The sequence below is a fragment of the Lutra lutra genome, chromosome 9 (genome assembly GCF_902655055.1).
Source record: "Lutra lutra chromosome 9, mLutLut1.2, whole genome shotgun sequence".
NCBI classification, from domain to species: Eukaryota; Metazoa; Chordata; class Mammalia; order Carnivora; family Mustelidae; genus Lutra; species Lutra lutra.
In genome coordinates this window covers 26,626,017-26,644,362 of record NC_062286.1, presented here as the reverse complement: position 1 = coordinate 26,644,362, position 18,346 = coordinate 26,626,017, and the positions used below count along the sequence as shown (strand labels likewise).

General features: G+C 37.0%; 1 protein-coding gene across 2 annotated transcripts in view; it reads right to left on the bottom strand.

Annotated features, from left to right (window-relative positions):
• The window catches only part of STRN (striatin), a 116,780-nt gene that overhangs the window by 14,540 nt on the left and 83,894 nt on the right, over positions 1-18,346 (bottom strand). For both annotated transcript variants that reach the window (XM_047744052.1, XM_047744053.1), the window contains 7 exons: positions 15,833-16,008; positions 13,883-13,930; positions 12,953-13,074; positions 9,735-9,902; positions 7,963-8,103; positions 1,790-1,894; positions 89-175 (listed from right to left, as the gene is read on the bottom strand). In XM_047744052.1, coding sequence (XP_047600008.1) covers positions 89-175; positions 1,790-1,894; positions 7,963-8,103; positions 9,735-9,902; positions 12,953-13,074; positions 13,883-13,930; positions 15,833-16,008 — 847 coding nt within the window. The remainder of the gene's footprint in view (positions 1-88; positions 176-1,789; positions 1,895-7,962; positions 8,104-9,734; positions 9,903-12,952; positions 13,075-13,882; positions 13,931-15,832; positions 16,009-18,346) is intronic.

Below are 18,346 nucleotides of genomic sequence, written 5' to 3'. Positions count from 1 at the left end.
AAGAGGGAGGAAAAAAAAATGAAAGGAAACATTACATTAACATGAAACTAATAAGGATAAATAAATAAACTATAGCTGATGTACTTACTGCCCGACATCAAGTACAAGCCATTAGGATCAACTGCTAGACTTGTAACAGCTTCTAGGTGGGCTACCATGGAGTGGATGAGTTTGCCTTTGGAAAAAAAAGAGATTGTTACTTTTTATTAATAGCTTTCCTCATCCCTGATTATATGTCAACTACCTTGTTACACTGATTTCTCCAGTCACCCCTCTCTGTGTAGTTATTCCATCGGTAGCTTTTTCCATAACAGCTAAAACAATGTATCTCCCTCCCCACTTCAGCCATGGTAATGATGAGAAACGAAAGCTCAAATTTCGGATTTTATTTTTTTCTTTCAAATAACAACAGAAAAGTCAGTCATTTCTTTTTTTTTTTTTTTTTAAAGATTTTTATTTTTATTTATTTGACAGAGAGAGATCACAAGTAGACAGAGAGGCAGGCAGAGAGGGAGGGAAGCAGGCTCCCCACTGAGCAGAGAGCCGATGTGGGACTCGATCCCAGGACCCTGAGATCATGACCTGAGCCGAAGGCAGCGGCTTAACCCACTGAGCCACCCAGGTGCCCCAAGTCAGTCATTTCTACACAAATATTCCTTTAAGCCATGTTCATTAACTAAGACTCAGACGTTATTAATCAGCGACTTTGCATCCTTTATCTACAGGCAAATTAGGTGGGTTGTGAGAACAGAAGAGACTGAAACAAAGACAAAGGAACGGAAAGAAAACCTGGCAATGATTTTCGTGGAAACAACATATAGAAAGGGATTAAAATATTAAACTACTCATCACTCACAGCTAAGCAAAGTCAGCAAAAGTCAAAAGCAGATACTCAGATAAATATGGCTGCTAATATGGAGTGTCCTTCTCCTAACACAGGTCTTCAGGATTTTTCCTTTAGTAAAACGCAATTCAATAAAAAAAAATGGGAAAGCCCACATATCCTAATTCAAATCAATCAGGACCAGATAGTCAATATTGTAATACAGAAAAGAGTAGTCCATGAAAAACTGAATCAAGTAAACCAAATGACTCAGAGGTTTCCATCTCTAACACTGAAACTATTCAAACACTGAACAATTTAAAACAATATATAATGATCATATGCCTCTACTTCTAACATGTCTCTACTTTCCCCCAACATATTCACAGCAAGAGATCAATTTTATTGCTATTTGAATGACCTTTTCATTGTGTCCATAGTCATAACCTTGGCTCTAGGACCAAAACATAGTACCTACTTACTATTAAATAAACCAAGATGATGCTATATGCTATCATGAAGACTAGTTCTTTTTTTTTTTTTTAAAGAATTTATTTATTTATTTGTCAGAGAGAGAGAGGGAGAGAGAGCGAGCACAGGCAGACAGAATGGCAGGCAGAGGCAGAGGGAGAAGCAGGCTCCCCGCTAAGCAAGGAGCCCGATGTGGGACTCGATCCCAGGACGCTGGGATCATGACCTGAGCCGAAGGCAGCTGCTTAACCAACTGAGCCACCCAGGCGTCCCTCATGAAGACTAGTTCTTAGCAGATCTGGACAGAATGAAGAAAAACTGAGCTGGGAGGGTATCTGTTTCCATGCCTACTCCTGGATATACAGCCATTAAAGAAATACCCAAATCAGGATACTTATGATGGGGTTTGTTTGTGGTTTTTTTGGTTTGGTTTTTGGTGGGTTGTTTTTTTTTTTTTTTTGCTTTATCACTGATCACTCTGTAATAAACACTTACCTGTATTGTTATCGTAGAATTTGATGTGCCTGTCTTCATGAGCAGTGATGCTAATGGGAAGAGTGGGATGGCTGATGACTCTATTTATTTGGCAGGAAGAGTTGGCTGTAAAAAAGGAAAAAAAAGAGCAACAAGGTAGCTAAGGCTACTATTTCTTCATACAAGAGAACTGAATACTCCACCCAAGAAACTAAAAAGGTAAATCATGTGACCTTAACTTGTCTTTAATTCATTTAATTCTGTGACTATTCATAATTTCAAGGTTAGGAAAGAAGAACTGCCTGAGCAATACCATACTGACAAATCTAGAGGTATGTACAAATGAGAATTTTCTTTTCCACCTGAAACGGGTGCCACCCAGGACTTAGCCTAGGGTCACTGATGACTTGTAATACTTCTGCTGCTTTAATAAAATTCTACAATTATTTACATGTAGATGCTACCCAAATTTAAACTGTCACTCTTTCTAGATAGAGTTATCACATGGTTATCATCTGAAGACAAATATGACAAAGAGATCTTCTGAGCTCTTTAATCTCTTTTTCATCATAAAAGAAGTGGTCATTGGGCACCCGGGTGGCTCAGCTGGTTAAGTGTCTGGCTCTTGATTTTAGCTCAGGTCATGACCTCTGGGTCATGAGATCAAGCCCCATATCAGGCTCAGTGCTCAGGATGGAGTCTGCTTGAGATTCTCTCTCTCCCCCTCCTTCTGCCTCTCCTTCCAACTGGCACATGCACATGTGTGCACGCTCTCTCTCTCTAAAATAAATAAATAAAAACTTAAAAATAGAAATTATCCTCATTTGATAGTCTACCAGGTTTGGAATCTTAAAATAGCATCCTGACTACTATGTGCACTATATAGTAACTTTCAAAGAATTTCAATTATATGCACAATGAGACAGGCAGGCCACATGTCATTAAGTCCATACCACAGTGCATGAACCAAGATCTAAAAAAAGTTGTGATTCCCCCAAAATCATGTGACAAAGCCAATTCCAATACTAACTTCGACCTCTATCCTAACAGGGTGGCTCACGGAAATCACACAGCTGCCAAAAATGGTACCTAAACTACAATAAGCCCTTCTGAAAGTTCTTTTTCAAAAGGAAATCAATCTTTAAAACCTTTTAGGGGTGCCTGGGTGGCTCAGTGGGTTAAAGCCTCTGCCTTCGGCTCAGGTCATGATCTCAGAGTTCTGGGATCGAGCCCTGCATCAAGCTCTCTGCTAGGCAGGGAGCCTGCTTCCTCCTCTCTCTCTCTCTGCCTGCCTCTCTGCCTACTTGTGATCTCTGCCTGTCAAATAAATAAATAAAATCTTAAAAAAAAAACATTTTATATTACTGAGTTTTGTTAAGATGCTTTATTTTTTTTTTAAAGGAAAAAAATCTATATATATAAAGGTAATACTAACTTAAGATATATCAAAGTTAAAGAAAAATCATGTCATGGTCCAGGGAGAGGAAAGGATGCCCTTCTTGTAAAGTACATTATTGGGACATCTGGCAAATTTGAATATAAATAATAACTTAGACAACAGCATAGTGTCACTGTTAAATTTACTGATTTTGATAATATGCTATGTCAGAGAATGTCCCTGTGTTTAGGAATTACATGCTAAAGGATCTAGAAGTGTAAGTCTATGATGTCTCTCGTAAGTGGTTCAGAATTTAAAATTATACAAGAATAGATAGTGATAAAGCAAATGTCACAAATGTGGCAAAATGCTAAAAACTAGTGAATCTGGGTGAAGGGTAGCTAGTTTTTGTACTATTCTTGAAACTTTTCTGCATATTTAAAATTATTTCAAAAAAGAGTTAAAATTTTTTCTAATCTCAGAATAGTTTTTATGAGTTTACATTCAAAATAGAAAATACAGATAAATATAGGTGAAAATAGCTGTAACATTAGTGTACTCAATTAGATTTTCTTATGGTTCCTAGAAATATGACATATTAAAAACTGACGATAGGGGGCACCTGGGTGGCTCAGGTCATGATCTCAGGGTCCTAGGATGGGGGGTCCCACATCAGGCTCCCTGCTCAGAAGAGAGTAGGCTTCTCCCTCACTCTCTGACCCTCCTACCAGCTTGCTCGTTGTCTCTCTCTCCCTTCCTCCCTCCCTCCCCCTCTCAAAAACTGAAGGTAGTTTTTTTCCCAGTGTCAATGGCAGGGGCCACCCAGCCTGTTATCTAAGAACAAAACAAAAAGTCACTTGACCATGTAGAGTAAGCGCTGGGTCAGTTATACTTGATTTAAATGGTCCTAAGCAAAGAGTTTAGTTTTAAAATTCAGCATACAGATATTTTCCTCCCCTCAGGAGCTAACATACCACAAACAATATCCTCTGTAAGATCTAGCAGGAAAGTAACAGAAAAGAAATACTTTAAGTAAAATATCCCGTGTATTCTGAGAAAGAGATTTCTGAGAATTGATTCAATTCTATTGAGATCTAGGAAATAATTACGATAGAAATCAAATGATGGAAGTAGGCAAGAGTTTTTATATAATAACATTTTCAAGAAGTTCTCCACTTAATGGTACATCAGACAAGTAAGCAAAAAGCAAAGAACATCAGAAATCAATTGAAGGCCTACCAATCATCATTCTAACAATGAATCTAAATCTTCCAAGTGTTCATATTCAGCTTGCAACTTAGAAATGGTTTACTTTTCACCAGATGGACAAGTACTCAATTACCTGCTTTAATTACCTTTGATTTTTTCAGTCAAATGACCATTGACATTAATGAGTAGAAAGCTAGTTTATTCTGATTTTTAAAACAAAAATCCTTCATCTTTTTAAAATTTTTTTAAAGATTTTATTTATTTGTGGGAGAGAGGGGGGGAGCAGCAAGCCAAGGGAGAAGCAGGCTCCCCGCTGAGCAAGGGGCCCAATGTGGGACTTGATCCCAGGACCCTGGGATCATGGCCTGAGCCAAAGGCAGATGCTTAACCAACTGAGCCACCCAGACATATGTATGAAATTCTGTATGAAATTTGTTGTTACCTTGAAACATTTTTGGTCAGAACTCCAACTTAAAAAAACATCTGCTATGTTCCAGAAAAGAAGAACATAATGAAATATAAATAGGTAGGGGTAGTCATGGTAGAAAGGAATAAAAGACTAAATCATACAACTCTAAAGTAATCAAACTGATAATTTAGGAAATATCAGGACATATTATCATAACTCAAATAATTATCACTTATTCTAATAATGCTGCTTTGTTCAAAACATTTTTGGCAGTTTTCCTCGGAAAATGCTTCTAGTATAAAGCAAAAAGTTATATGACTTTATAGTCACACATTTAAGGAAAAAAATGAAATTGCCAGACTTCACATCATATTAATTTAGAGCAGTCATTAAAAATCAATATTTTTTTTTTAAAGATTTTATTTATTTATTTGACAGAGAGAGATCACAAGTAGGCAGAGAGGCAGGCAGAGAGAGAGGAAGGGAAGCAGGCTTCCTGCTGAGCAGCGAGCCCGATGCGGGACTCGATCCCAGGACTCTGGGATCATGAACTGAGCCGAAGGCAGCGGCTTAACCCACTGAGCCACCCAGGCGCCCTAAAAATCAATATTTACCACTCAGGACATTCAATGAATTGACCACAAACTCTGAAGGTAATTCCAAAAATGTTCACATTTTTCTTAGTTTTATATTGTTTTCTGTATTTTACTACTGTAAGCTTTAGGTCACATATTTAAATGAGTTTAAATTTACTGACAGTCTACAGCCTATGTTTCTTGGCAAAAAAAAAAAAAAAAAAAATTCTTTTTCCTATTCCATAATCTGTTTTTATTTTTTTGCCTCTCTCTTTTACATCCAAATAGTTCAAAACTCTATTCATGTCTACCTCCCAAACAATTCTCACATGATCTCAGAAAAGAACAAAGGCCAACAGATTGGGAAGAGAAAATGAAGAAAGCCAAAATGGAATAAGGGAAATTTTTGAGAGGAAATAAGTAGAGAGAAGGAGGGAGAGAGAGAGAATGACAGAAAGACACACACAGACACACAGAAGCACATGAGTGTGCCGTGGTAATTTTTTTTTAAGATTTTATTTATTCATTTGATAAAGAGACACACACACAGAGAGGAAACGCAAACAGGTGGAGCGGGAGAGGGAGAAGCAGGCTTCCTGCTGAGCAGCGAGCCCGATGCGGGACTCGATCCCAGGACTCTGGGATCATGAACTGAGCCGAAGGCAGCGGCTTAACCCACTGAGCCACCCAGGCGCCCTAAAAATCAATATTTACCACTCAGGACATTCAATGAATTGACCACAAACTCTGAAGGTAATTCCAAAAATGTTCACATTTTTCTTAGTTTTATATTGTTTTCTGTATTTTACTACTGTAAGCTTTAGGTCACATATTTAAATGAGTTTAAATTTACTGACAGTCTACAGCCTATGTTTCTTGGCAAAAAAAAAAAAAAAAAAAAATTCTTTTTCCTATTCCATAATCTGTTTTTATTTTTTTGCCTCTCTCTTTTACATCCAAATAGTTCAAAACTCTATTCATGTCTACCTCCCAAACAATTCTCACATGATCTCAGAAAAGAACAAAGGCCAACAGATTGGGAAGAGAAAATGAAGAAAGCCAAAATGGAATAAGGGAAATTTTTGAGAGGAAATAAGTAGAGAGAAGGAGGGAGAGAGAGAGAATGACAGAAAGACACACACAGACACACAGAAGCACATGAGTGTGCCGTGGTAATTTTTTTTTAAGATTTTATTTATTCATTTGATAAAGAGACACACACACAGAGAGGAAACGCAAACAGGTGGAGCGGGAGAGGGAGAAGCAGGCTTTCTGCCAAGCAGGGAGCCCGATGTGGGCCTCGATCCCAGGACTCTGGGATCATTCCTGGGATCATGACCTGAGCTGAAGGCAGACGCTTAACGACTGAGCCACCCAGGCACCCTGTGGTAATTCTTTTTAAAGAATTAGTTCTCAGACTAAAACAATAGTATATGTTTACACAGTTTTCTTTATCAACTGCATCCTAAATTGTCACTGTCTGGATGAAGCCAAAAGATAAAACACAATGGTTAAAAAGCCAAAACCATGGTGGGGTTATGGACATTGGGGAAGGTATGTGCTATGAAGTGTGTAAACCTGGCGATTCACAGACCTGTACCCCTGGGGCTAATAATATATTATATGTTAATAAAAAAATAATAACAAAATAAATTTTAAAAAGCGGAGGAGGGGGAGCCAAAACCGCTAAAATTCTGTAGTATCTTCTTCACAATTTGAGAAATTATTTCCTTACTTTCTATATCCAATAAGAAGCTTTGTATTTGAGATTCTGAGAGGCACAACTTGATCTACATTCTAATCAGGCTGTGTCAAATTACATTACTAATTCAAAATTAAGTTGTTTTAAAAATGAAATCATGAGGGGTGCTTGGGTAGCTCAGTCTTTATGGGTCTGCCTTCAGCTCAGGTCATGATCCCAGGGTCCTGGGATCTAGCCCCACACTGGGCTCCCTTCTCAGTGGGAAGCCTACTTCTTCCTCTCCCACCCGCCCTGCTTGTGTTTCCTCTCTTGCTGTCTCTCTGTCAAATAAATAAATAAAATCTTAAAAAAAAAAATCATGAGAAACGAAAATGATTTATTTTATATTCAGAATAAATATTACTGTCTTCAAATAGAATTGAAAACCAACCATTTGGTATAAAATACAATTTGATTCCTCTTTGGAACAGCTCAAATGCTATTCCAAATAGTATAAATGTGCTTAAACTTTACCCAAAATCTTTTTTTTTTTCTTAAGGTTTATTTATTTATTTGACAGATAGAGATGACAAGTAGGCAGAGAGGCAGGCAGAGAGAGAGAGAGAGAGAGAGAGGAGGAAGCAGGCTCCCTGCGGAGCAGAGAGCCCGATGCGGGGGCTCGATCCCAGGACCCTGGGATCATGACCTGAGCCGAAGGCAGAGGCTTAACCCACTGAGCCACCCAGGCGCCCCAACTTTACCCAAAATCTTAAAATCAATTGTAAATCATTATATCCTTCTAAGTTACTGTGTTCTGTGATCTAAAAGGCAAGAACTCTTTAAAATAACAAGTATTTTTTGTAGTTGACTCTGGTACTTATAATTTTGATAAAGCTTAAAAGTTTGATCCAAACAAAGACTATTTAAAGTTGGTATACATACTTGAATCTAGGTTAGATTCTAGAGTGAGAATGCGCTGCTGTGTTTCCATGTTAAAGATGCTTGTATAACCTTTGCTGAATGATGCTACCATATGGCTCGGATCACTGCTCACTAGATCCACAGAGGCAGGGATTCCCAACTCTAAGAGAGTCAGAACATATTCAGAGAATGGTGATCAGAGGGTCTACTTGAAAATGTCCACATAAAATAGCAAAACAAATAGTCACAAGATTTCCGTTAGAAGTAGACTCAACATTAGAATAAAAATTAACTCATAGCCATTCAATGGAGATTATTTCTGTTACTTTTAGCCCTAGCCAAGTTTATTATTCTTACCTGTTCAGCAAGTCTTCTACCTGTTACTCAGCTAAAAGATTCACAGAATGCAGGCCTTTACTGGGAAACTAAATGGAAAATATGTATGGACTATAAGTTTTGCTGCTTCCACACAACCTGAGGCTTAAACTGGCATCATAGGAATTCTTTATTTTAAAAGCCCATCTCTTTAACGAATTTTAATTTACCAAAAATACAGAATTAAAAAAGTAAAATTTCAAATTAGTATTATTATTATTGTATATAGAGCCATACAAATATTAGATGCAGGTAACTCATCAAAACCCAGACATGAGTTATGACAGCTCAAAAATAAAGAAGGTATTTTCATTTATCATCTAGAATAGGGTAAAAGTTGGTTAAACTTGGAGTGTATTTATAAACAGAATAGAATGATATGCATGAATAAAATCTTATCTTTTGATTTGGCTCAAAATCTAAAGTAAGCAAACAGTTCCAAAATGTGTATATTACAGAAGAATGTAAGATTAATGTCTAATGAGCACACAAAATAAGTGCTCAAAATAGTTAGTCACCAAACTAACGCAAATTAAAAACCAAAATGAAACACTGCTACGAACCCACCAGAATGGCTAAAACTAAACAGACACCAGGTGTTAATAATTAGGGATGTAGAGCAACTGGAATTCTCATACACTGCTGTCAGTGGTATAAAATGGCACAACCACTTTGGAAAGCTTGGTAATTTCACATAAAGTTAAATACACAATACCATTTCTAACACCAAGCAACTCTACTTCCAGCTCTTTATTAGCTCATAAAAAAATACGTGAATGTTCACAGCAGCTTTGATCATAATGGTCAAAAACTGGAAATAACCCACATGTCCATCAAGAGGTAAATAAATACATACACTGATTTACTGAAATACTATGAATCATAACTAAATAAATAGATACTTACTAGAACATGGATGAAACACAGAAACATAATAAAATAAAAAGTCAGATACAAAAAGAATACACACTGTATGATTCCACTTACATGAAATTTCAGAACAGATAAAACTTATCTATGATGAAAGAAATCGTACCTCTGAATAGAACAGGAAGAGGGACTGGGAAGACACAAAGAAACTTTGAAGAGGTGAAAGAAATGTTCTAGATCTTGATAGGTGCAAAAGCCACGTATTTGTCAAACTCAATAGAACATATCCTTAATATGTAGTTTTTACAGTATATAAATTATGTCTCGATTTTGAAAAAAACATTTTTAATATGTGCTCTTTCACCAAATATTGTGCTTTTAAAAATCATTAAGCTGGAAATTCAAGCAAATATACTTTCACTGCTTAAAAACACCCCTTCAAATTAAATTTAAACAGTTTGTAGAATCATTTACTTATTTATTTGCTTACTCTTACAATAAGATGTCCTATAAAAAATTCATTAGAATAATTTTTAAAAAGTATGTACCTTGATTATCGTTAAATACACTTAGGGCTGGAGCAACCTCAGTTGTATTCCATAAACGGAGAGTGCCATCTGCTGAACATGACAACAAGCGCTGGTGTGCTGCGCTGTAAGCCAAGCCCCAGACGGCATCGGTGTGGCCTAGAAGAGGGCCTCTTAAAACAGAAGGATCTATACAAAACAGCAAGAATGCAAAATCAAGAGAAAAGAAACAAACCCTAATGGTACTTAGATCCCAGAGAAACTAAATATACAGACCAAGTTGCCTGAGAACAGTATAAAACATGCTTTCTGGTTTCTGTTATTCTTCTGAAATGCTGCAATAACTAAAAAGAGGCTTGGAAATACACAAATGCAGAGTCTAGAGTTTATAAATTAAAAATTTTAAGTATATATTTCTCTCCTTTGAAAAATTAGGTATTTCCCTTTCTCCTCCCTTTTTTCTTTCAGTTTGTCTAGATTTTTAAAAGCATGTTAACACACATCATTTGAATTTTATCCACCTTCAGAGAAGCCACAAGTCTTCCCTGAGGAAGTGAACAGAGATCCCTTCCTCCCCTGGCTCCTTTGGGACACTTCTCCCCCTTGACCTCCACACTTGGAATGGCAGTTATTTTCAGGAGCAACAGGCCTCTGCTATTCCGGGTGGACAGGAACGGAGACCTAAAGGAACCCCCAAATACTCAAATAGCAAAAACTGACATGTGAATGATGTGCGTGACAGGGAGGGAGGAAAGAGGAAGAGGCTCGCTTAGCATCGTTTCATAATACAAGTCCAAGTGGAAATTTTCCCTATTCTCCTGTGCAGTGACTCTACGAAGCAGTACTCTGAAGATGGCTCACACAAGTTTAAAATGTCAGTAATGGTATCTGTCCTCTACCTTCTCTCTGTCATACCATAAAATATTGAGAACACAATGTGTCAAGCACTATGTCAGGTGCTGGGGCCACCCAGAAAATTAAGACACAATACCGTCCTGGTCTCAAAAGACATTGTGGTAAATATAATAATGGTGACAGACACCAGTTTCCAGAGAGTAACTGGGGTGAGTGAAAGCTTCCCGGAGAGAGTGACACCTAGAGTACACAGGCATCGGCCAGTCAAAAACTAGACGAAGCCACCACTGGCAAAGGAGTTGGCACCAATTAAATCACAGAAGGACAGAAAGCATGACATGTGAGGAAATTTACTGAAGTGTGAAGTCTGAGGGAGGAAGTAGATGAGATGAGAGCAGCTACTCTGCGGTGGGATTTCTATGACATTTTAAGGTACTCGGAAATTATTCTGAAAGCAAAATGAACCACTGAAGGGTTTTCCAGGAGCAGCTGGGTGACGTATGTATTTAATAAGGTAGCCTCACTGTAGTGTAGCAGACAGACTGGAGAGAATCGACATGAAGGCAAAGGGACTGCTTTAGTAGACTGGGAGAGTGATGATGTAGACCCAAGGGAAGGCAGTGGTAAAAGCGGCAAAGCAGAAGGGGCAAATTCCAGAAATATTTATGGGATAATATCAAAAGGAGCAGGTAATTAATAAAGTGTGGATAGTAAACAGAACAAGGCAAAAGGCTAACTGTTGGGTTTCTAGTTTGGGTGATTCTGGTGGTGCCATCATCTAATAAGGAATACATGGGAGAAGAAAACCAGCACTTGTGGGGATTATGGACAACCAGACAGCCACTCCGAAATGTTCTGCAGGCAGTCTGAGGCTTCAAGAAGACATTTATGAGTCAGCAGCATGTAAAACCACACAAGTAGATTCAGTTTACCAAAAAAATACCTGTACAAAGCAAAGAATGAATAAGGTCTGGGTCTCGATAAATGCCGATATCTAAGGTGGGAAAAATAAAAGTTTATGAAGGATAGAAAACAGAAACTATCACAGACTTCAGTGTCAAAAAAGCCAATAGTGGTCATATTTCAAAAAGGATGGAGTGGTCTGCAGTTTCAGATGCCAATACATTTAGTAAAACAAGGACCGTAAAATACCCCTTTTACATTGGATCAGCCAATTAGACAGTCACTGATAATCTTATTATATAGTTAAGTGGAAGAGCCAGAATGCAGAGGGACGATGCACAGGAGAAAGGCATGGAATTAGTAGCTCCTGACTGTTTTCTAGTCATTACCACCAAAGAGACACAGATGAGGAAGGAAAGAGAGAATAAACAGAAGCCAAAGAGGAAAATGGAGTTAAGGAAAGGCTTTTTCTTGCCGGGGATAGGAGTCACCTAAATTTACTTATATGCTGAGGGGATGGAAAGAGCGAAAAGAGGGCAAGGTTTAAGATGAGAATGAGACAGAGCCAGAGAGAATGAAATGCAGTCTCAAAAGAAACAAGAGAGAATGAGGTCAAGAGCAAAAGGGGAAGGGTGGTTGGCCTGAAACAGAATGAAGACAGCTGATCCTCTTGATAGATAAAGTAAGGAAAAACAGAGAGGGGGTTTACCTTTCACAAAATATATGTCACATGCTTATTAAATAAATGTTGGCGAAATTTTTTGTTTACTGAATTTCTTATCTTTACTTAGGTTTGGTGGTAAAATTAATCTAAAATGAAAATGAAAATAAATATGGTTTTAGGAGAAATATGACACTCCACACCATTCTAGAATTTAATGTAAGAGGAAACCAAAATAGTCAATTCCTAAAGAGTTTTTGCAAGAGAATTTATGGTAACATCTAGTGACAGATTATAAGGTGGATTTATGTTTCATGGTACCGTTCCTGAGACTAAAAGGGCACTTCTTAATTTTTAAGACCTTTCAAGTTTTTTGGTGTCACAAAGTTTAAAAATCATTAGCTCCTATACACTCCAATAATAAATAAGTAACATTCATTTTCCTTCAGTTGTTTGTCAAGAATAGTAATGAATATGTAGCAATAGCAATGAAACATTACAGATTAGTAATAATGTATCAAGTAATGTACAGATGCCTAAAATGAAGAAAACAATTGTCAATCAAGGTAGCATTTCCAATCAATGGAACTTTGTGGGGTAGGAACTGGTTTTTCAGGAATAACACGTTTTTTTCTTTTTTCTTTTAGCATATGTATATCAAATTGTTTCCTAAATACAAGAATCCTTTTTAACAAAATAAAGACCTTGTTCCCTTTTACCAATTTATTTTTAAAATATCTCATTTTATCCTTATATATGGTATGTAAAGTATGTAAAAAGAAAACAATCTATTCTTTCATGTCTTCAGGGTAAAACCTACCATAGGAGTCATAGGGATCGATGTTGGGGTTGGTGGTATTCCAGCCCTGGATCAGTCCGTCAGTACCACCACTGTAACACTGCTCACCATTGCTGCTCATTACCACACAAAGCACTGGACCTCTGGGAGATAAAAATCAATTTCTATTCCCAAAAATCAATCTGATAATAGGACTTGTTAGAAATAAGAACGCTTAATTATTCACAGGTCTTTCTATTTTTCTGCTTTCTACGATGAATAAAAACAGTATAAAAGCACTGCTCATTTTTCTTCTGCTGCTAAAACAGAGATTGGTGAACTATGGCCTGTGGGCCAAATCCCAGCCAATGGTCTGTTTTTATACAGTTCTCAAGCTAAGAATGGTCCTTACATTTTTTAAGGGATTATAAAACTAAGCTAAAAATAAGAACATACAACAGAAAATACATGGCCTACAAAGCTGAAAAAGTATTTACTATCTGACCCTTTATATAAAATATATGCCAATTTCTGTGCTAAATCAAGTGAATTAGTATATTTCTTAAGCTTACCTGGAAATATGAAAAGCATGCATATGTGATAATTTAAAAATTCTTCATATTTTTATCTAGATTATCTTTAAGGGAAAAGAAAGCCCCGATTTTTAATATTTAAACCTTACCGCATCAACTTATTTTAAGCACAAGATATATAACATTTAAACATTATCCAAATAAAATTTAATTTCAGCAAGGATCTCTAGTAGTGATAAAATTGTCTTTAACACTGTACTATCTTTTTTACATTTACCAAAAAACAAAAAACAAAATCCAAACCCCTCCCCAAAACCACTACTAAATACAAAAAATATATAACACAAATACGTAAGTGAAAGAAAATAAAATACTCTAATCAGGGTGATGTACAGTGATGCTGATGCTGACTTAAGACAGAGAAAAAGCACATACTTACTTATGAGCCCTGAATGTATAGATAGGCTCCACATCAAGAGAAGTACTCCTAAATCAGAGAGAGAGAGAGGATTTTTACCAGTCCACATTTCAGTTTCAATGTAATAAACAGTATCAATGAATATATGCCACAAAATTGCCTTCAGAAATGCCAACACTGTGGTAATACACAATTCTCAACCTAGGACACTTAAGAAAGTTTGCCTGATACCAATCACATATTTTTGTGGCCTCAAGAAACAAAATCTTTGTTTAGTAATAATACCTGCTTATGCGCTCTTAGCACTGTCATAGTCTATTTGACTACTCAAGAGAGCCACACTCAGAGAACATCATGGGCTTTGAGATGATACATTTCTGGATTCAATTAACTGGCTAACTCCAGGCAAATTATTTATTCTTTTGGAACTTCTGATTCCTCTCTATTTAAAACAAAACAGAAAAAAACTGGGGTAACACCAAATACTCACAGGATTAAATGAAATTCTACAAGTAAAACAACCTAGGACAGAACCATGCACGTAACAGGATTTCACTAAATGGTACTTAAATTTCTTTGCATTTCCATCAAGGCTAATAATGTCTGTCCTTGATACTTGCAAAAATTGCCCAAATCATCAGTTTATTCATTATTCAGAATGCTGAATGTATATATAGTCTATACTGCCTGATATTTAAACTCGATTTAAAGTCAATTACTTACCATTTCTTATACTGTATTACAGTTTTTCTATAGGCATATGATTTCTCTCCTCAAGCATTTCCAAAATATTAAGCTCACAGGTAAACAGGCCATGTAATTACATGTAAAGGTTTTAGTACTAAGCTATCACCAGCAAGACACTTGTTTCAATATTTCTCTAAGTTTTAGTCAAGACTATATAAGACATCACATTCTCTGATCTAATGAGATGCCCATTGTGACTAGAGAACTAGAAGACAAAAGGCACAATTTATAATGAAGAAATAATTTTTCTCTGCTGAAGATACCTGAGCCATAGGACGATTCTTTTGGTTTTAGCAAGATCTGGTTGAGCTATCTGATGCAGACTGATAAGTCAAGTATTTTATCTAGCCCATGTATGACTCACAGCAGGAGTCACTGATCTCTTTTAAACTTGGCAACAGATATCCTCTAACAGTAGTAAAAACTTATTTAATGTCCTCCAGTTCCTGTTCATTTCTACCTTTCCAATAACCGAAGTGCTTAACACTAGAGAAGGGCCCTTGTTGGCACATGCTGGGTTCTGAGCCACCTGATTCAAGGACACAAGGAGAGGGACCTTCAATAAGTACCCCACCAAGTGGGGCTAAGATTAGCATGGTGACTGATAAAAGAGTTTATACCAACTCATGTCTGTTCATGCTTACAGAGGAACCAAGGGGCCAAGGTAAGAACCAGCAGTTAAGTGAAGAGTGACAACAGTGCCCTTCTGTCTACACATTCTGGTAGGTATGGAAAGTACTAAAGGGTCAAGGCCAAAAGACAAAATCAAAGAGGGGTCCCTCACCCCTCTCAATCAGCCTTTCCTCCCTCCATTCTACATCATAAGTCTAAAACCTAATAAACAACAGGACAGGGTTGGGGTGAGGTTTGATTATTTTAAACATGCCTACAACTCTTTACAACAACAGCAGAAACCTTTGGTATAGATAAGAGACTCCACAAATATGACAACCATTTAAAACACTGTAAGGATTGTAAAAAGCATTCAGAAACTCTGGGAAACTATCAGATAATACCATTTCTCTTTCAGGGTCAGTTTTCCAACCTAGTATCAGATTGTGAGTATGAAGGGAAAAATTCTAATTATGTGACATGGTAAAGAAGAAAGAACTAGAGGAGATACTTGATAAATTGAGAGATTTAATAACAAATAATTTAAGTATTTTTCTGCTGAAAAACTGATAATTGAAATACTCAAATACAGTTAAAGTAGAATATTCTCACTTTTTGGCTGGGGCTGTTTTTTGCAAATTCCACATTTTTAGTGTGTGATCCTCAGATGCTGTTATCAAAACAGGCTCAATGGGGTGGAAAGCAAGGGCTCGAATGCCATCAAAGTGACTTCGTAACGTAAACTTAGGGTTCCATGTCTTCCTCAATGCATCTTTATTGTTTGCTATCTATTAAAGAAACAAAAGAAAGATATCCATACATTTAGTTCAGGACAGGAAAATAATTATATTTCCACATTAATTCTTCCTGATTTGTCATTAAATCATTACATTTTCAACTTTCAAAACAATATAATTTCTAAATGTAAATAATCAAATCAACAGGCAAAATTAACAATATGTCAACAGTGGTTTTCTTTGAAGAAATATGAGTGCTATAACAAGAAACAGGTAACATAATTCAATGAAAGAATATTAAATAACATAAAATAGATCTTCACTGGGATGACTAAAAAAAAAAAAAAAAACCAGTAATTTCAATCTAAATTATAGTATAGAAACTAATTTGGGGTAAGAGCTAAAAAACTAAGTTACCTTTAAACCTGTTAACATTATAGAATATGATCATATTTCTAAGATTTTCAATACTTTCTACAAAAAGCTAAATATTCTTTATCAAATTATCAACAAGGTTTATAAACTGGAAACATAAAATGTTAACATTGGAAGACATAAGCAGCTGTTACAGAATAACTGATTCCACTTGTAAAACACATCATGTTGCTTTTTCCACAGAAACTTCATCCCAACAACTAAAAAATGTGGTTTTTTTCCCTCATTCCAACTATATTCCAGCCTTTTTTTTCCTATTTCCAACTAATGGGAAAGCCAAAGGGGTTCATGTTTAACCTCACATTAGCACCACCTATGAACTCTTCACACTCCACAACTAATAATCATGCTAGGTTTAAGCAAGAGTGGGGCAAATACTATTAACACACTGGAGAAATATTACCATACTTACAATGACAAAAACCAGCAATGATAGTAACAATAGCTGCTATTATAAGCATAATTCATTACTTTGTACATTTTTCAAAAACTTAACATGCATTAACTCAATTGTCACAACTCTTCTATGAAGGAATTAACATTATCCCCACTTTACAGACTAGACATGTAAGGAAAAGAGAAGTTAAGTGACTTGCCCTCTAGTAAGTAGAGGAGTCAGGATTCAAACCCAAGCAGTCTGGCTTCAGAGGCTATACTCTTTTTTTTTTTTTTTTTTTTTTATTTGACAGACAGCCATCACAAGTAGGCAGAGGGGCAGGTGGGGCGGGGGGGGTGGGCAGGCAGCCTCCCTGCTGAGCAGAGAGCCCTATCCCGGGCTTGATCCCAGGATCCTGGGATCATGACCTGAGCCAAAGGCAGAGGCTTTAACCCACTGAACCACCCAGGTGCCCTCAGAGGCTATACTCTTAATATAAACTTTAACTTAGGACCCAGAAGTTTAAAAATTTGCAGAAAAATCTGGATAGAGCATGTCACAATTGGATCAGTAAGAAGAAAACACACAGGATACAAGGAACTACTATAAGAATTGGGGCTGGTTATCCATGTGGGGGAGGCAGGGGGGGAGTGAAATTAACTGAGTTAACTCTTGTCTGCTCTTATTAACAAGCCAAAAGATTTTTGTATGTAAGAACAATTCAATTCCTTCTGAATGTCTTAATGTGGTAGACAGGAACTAAGATGGTTCCCAATCAGCCCTACCACCTCATATTTACACCTTGTGAATCCCCTTGTACATCATAGGGTTGCTCTGTGTGACCAGTAACACACAGCAAAAACCTTGCATCTTGGGTGTTCTTGCTCACTCTATTTTCAAGGGCACTCACACTGGGACAAGCCAGCTGCCTTGATGAGGAACCCACAGAGAGGCCCATGTGGTGTGGAATTAGTCTCCAACCAATGGCCAAGAAGGAACCAAGGCCTTCCAACAACCACAGGAGTGAGCTTGGAAGCATATCTTCCCCAAATCTTCACTTAAGAATGCCATTCTTGCCTACACCCTGACTGCAACTACATGAGAGACCAGAACCACCCAGCTAAGCTGTTTCAGATTGCTGACCCCCAGAAACTATGATACAACAAATGTTGTTTTAATTGTACAGTTTGTTATGTTGTGCAATTTGTCACATAGCAATAGATTACTAGTATATTTATTAGAACTAGAGATTACTTTCAGGGTGCCTAGGTGGCTCAGTTGGTTAAGTGTCTGCCTTTGGCTGAGGTCATGATCCCAGAGTCATGGAATCAAGTCCTGCATCAGGCTCCCGGCTCAGCAGGGAGTGTGCCTCCCTCTCTGCCCTTTACTCCACTTGTGCTCTCTCCTTCTTTTTAAAATAAATAAATAAAATCTTTAAAAAAAAGGAAAGAAAGAACTAGAGACTACTTTCAGAAATGCAGGTATAACACTAAGTTTTGTTTTTTTTTTTTAAACAACTCAAAGATACTTAAAAAAAAAAAAAGAAAAGAGAGAGAATGACATTTCTCTAGAGACATG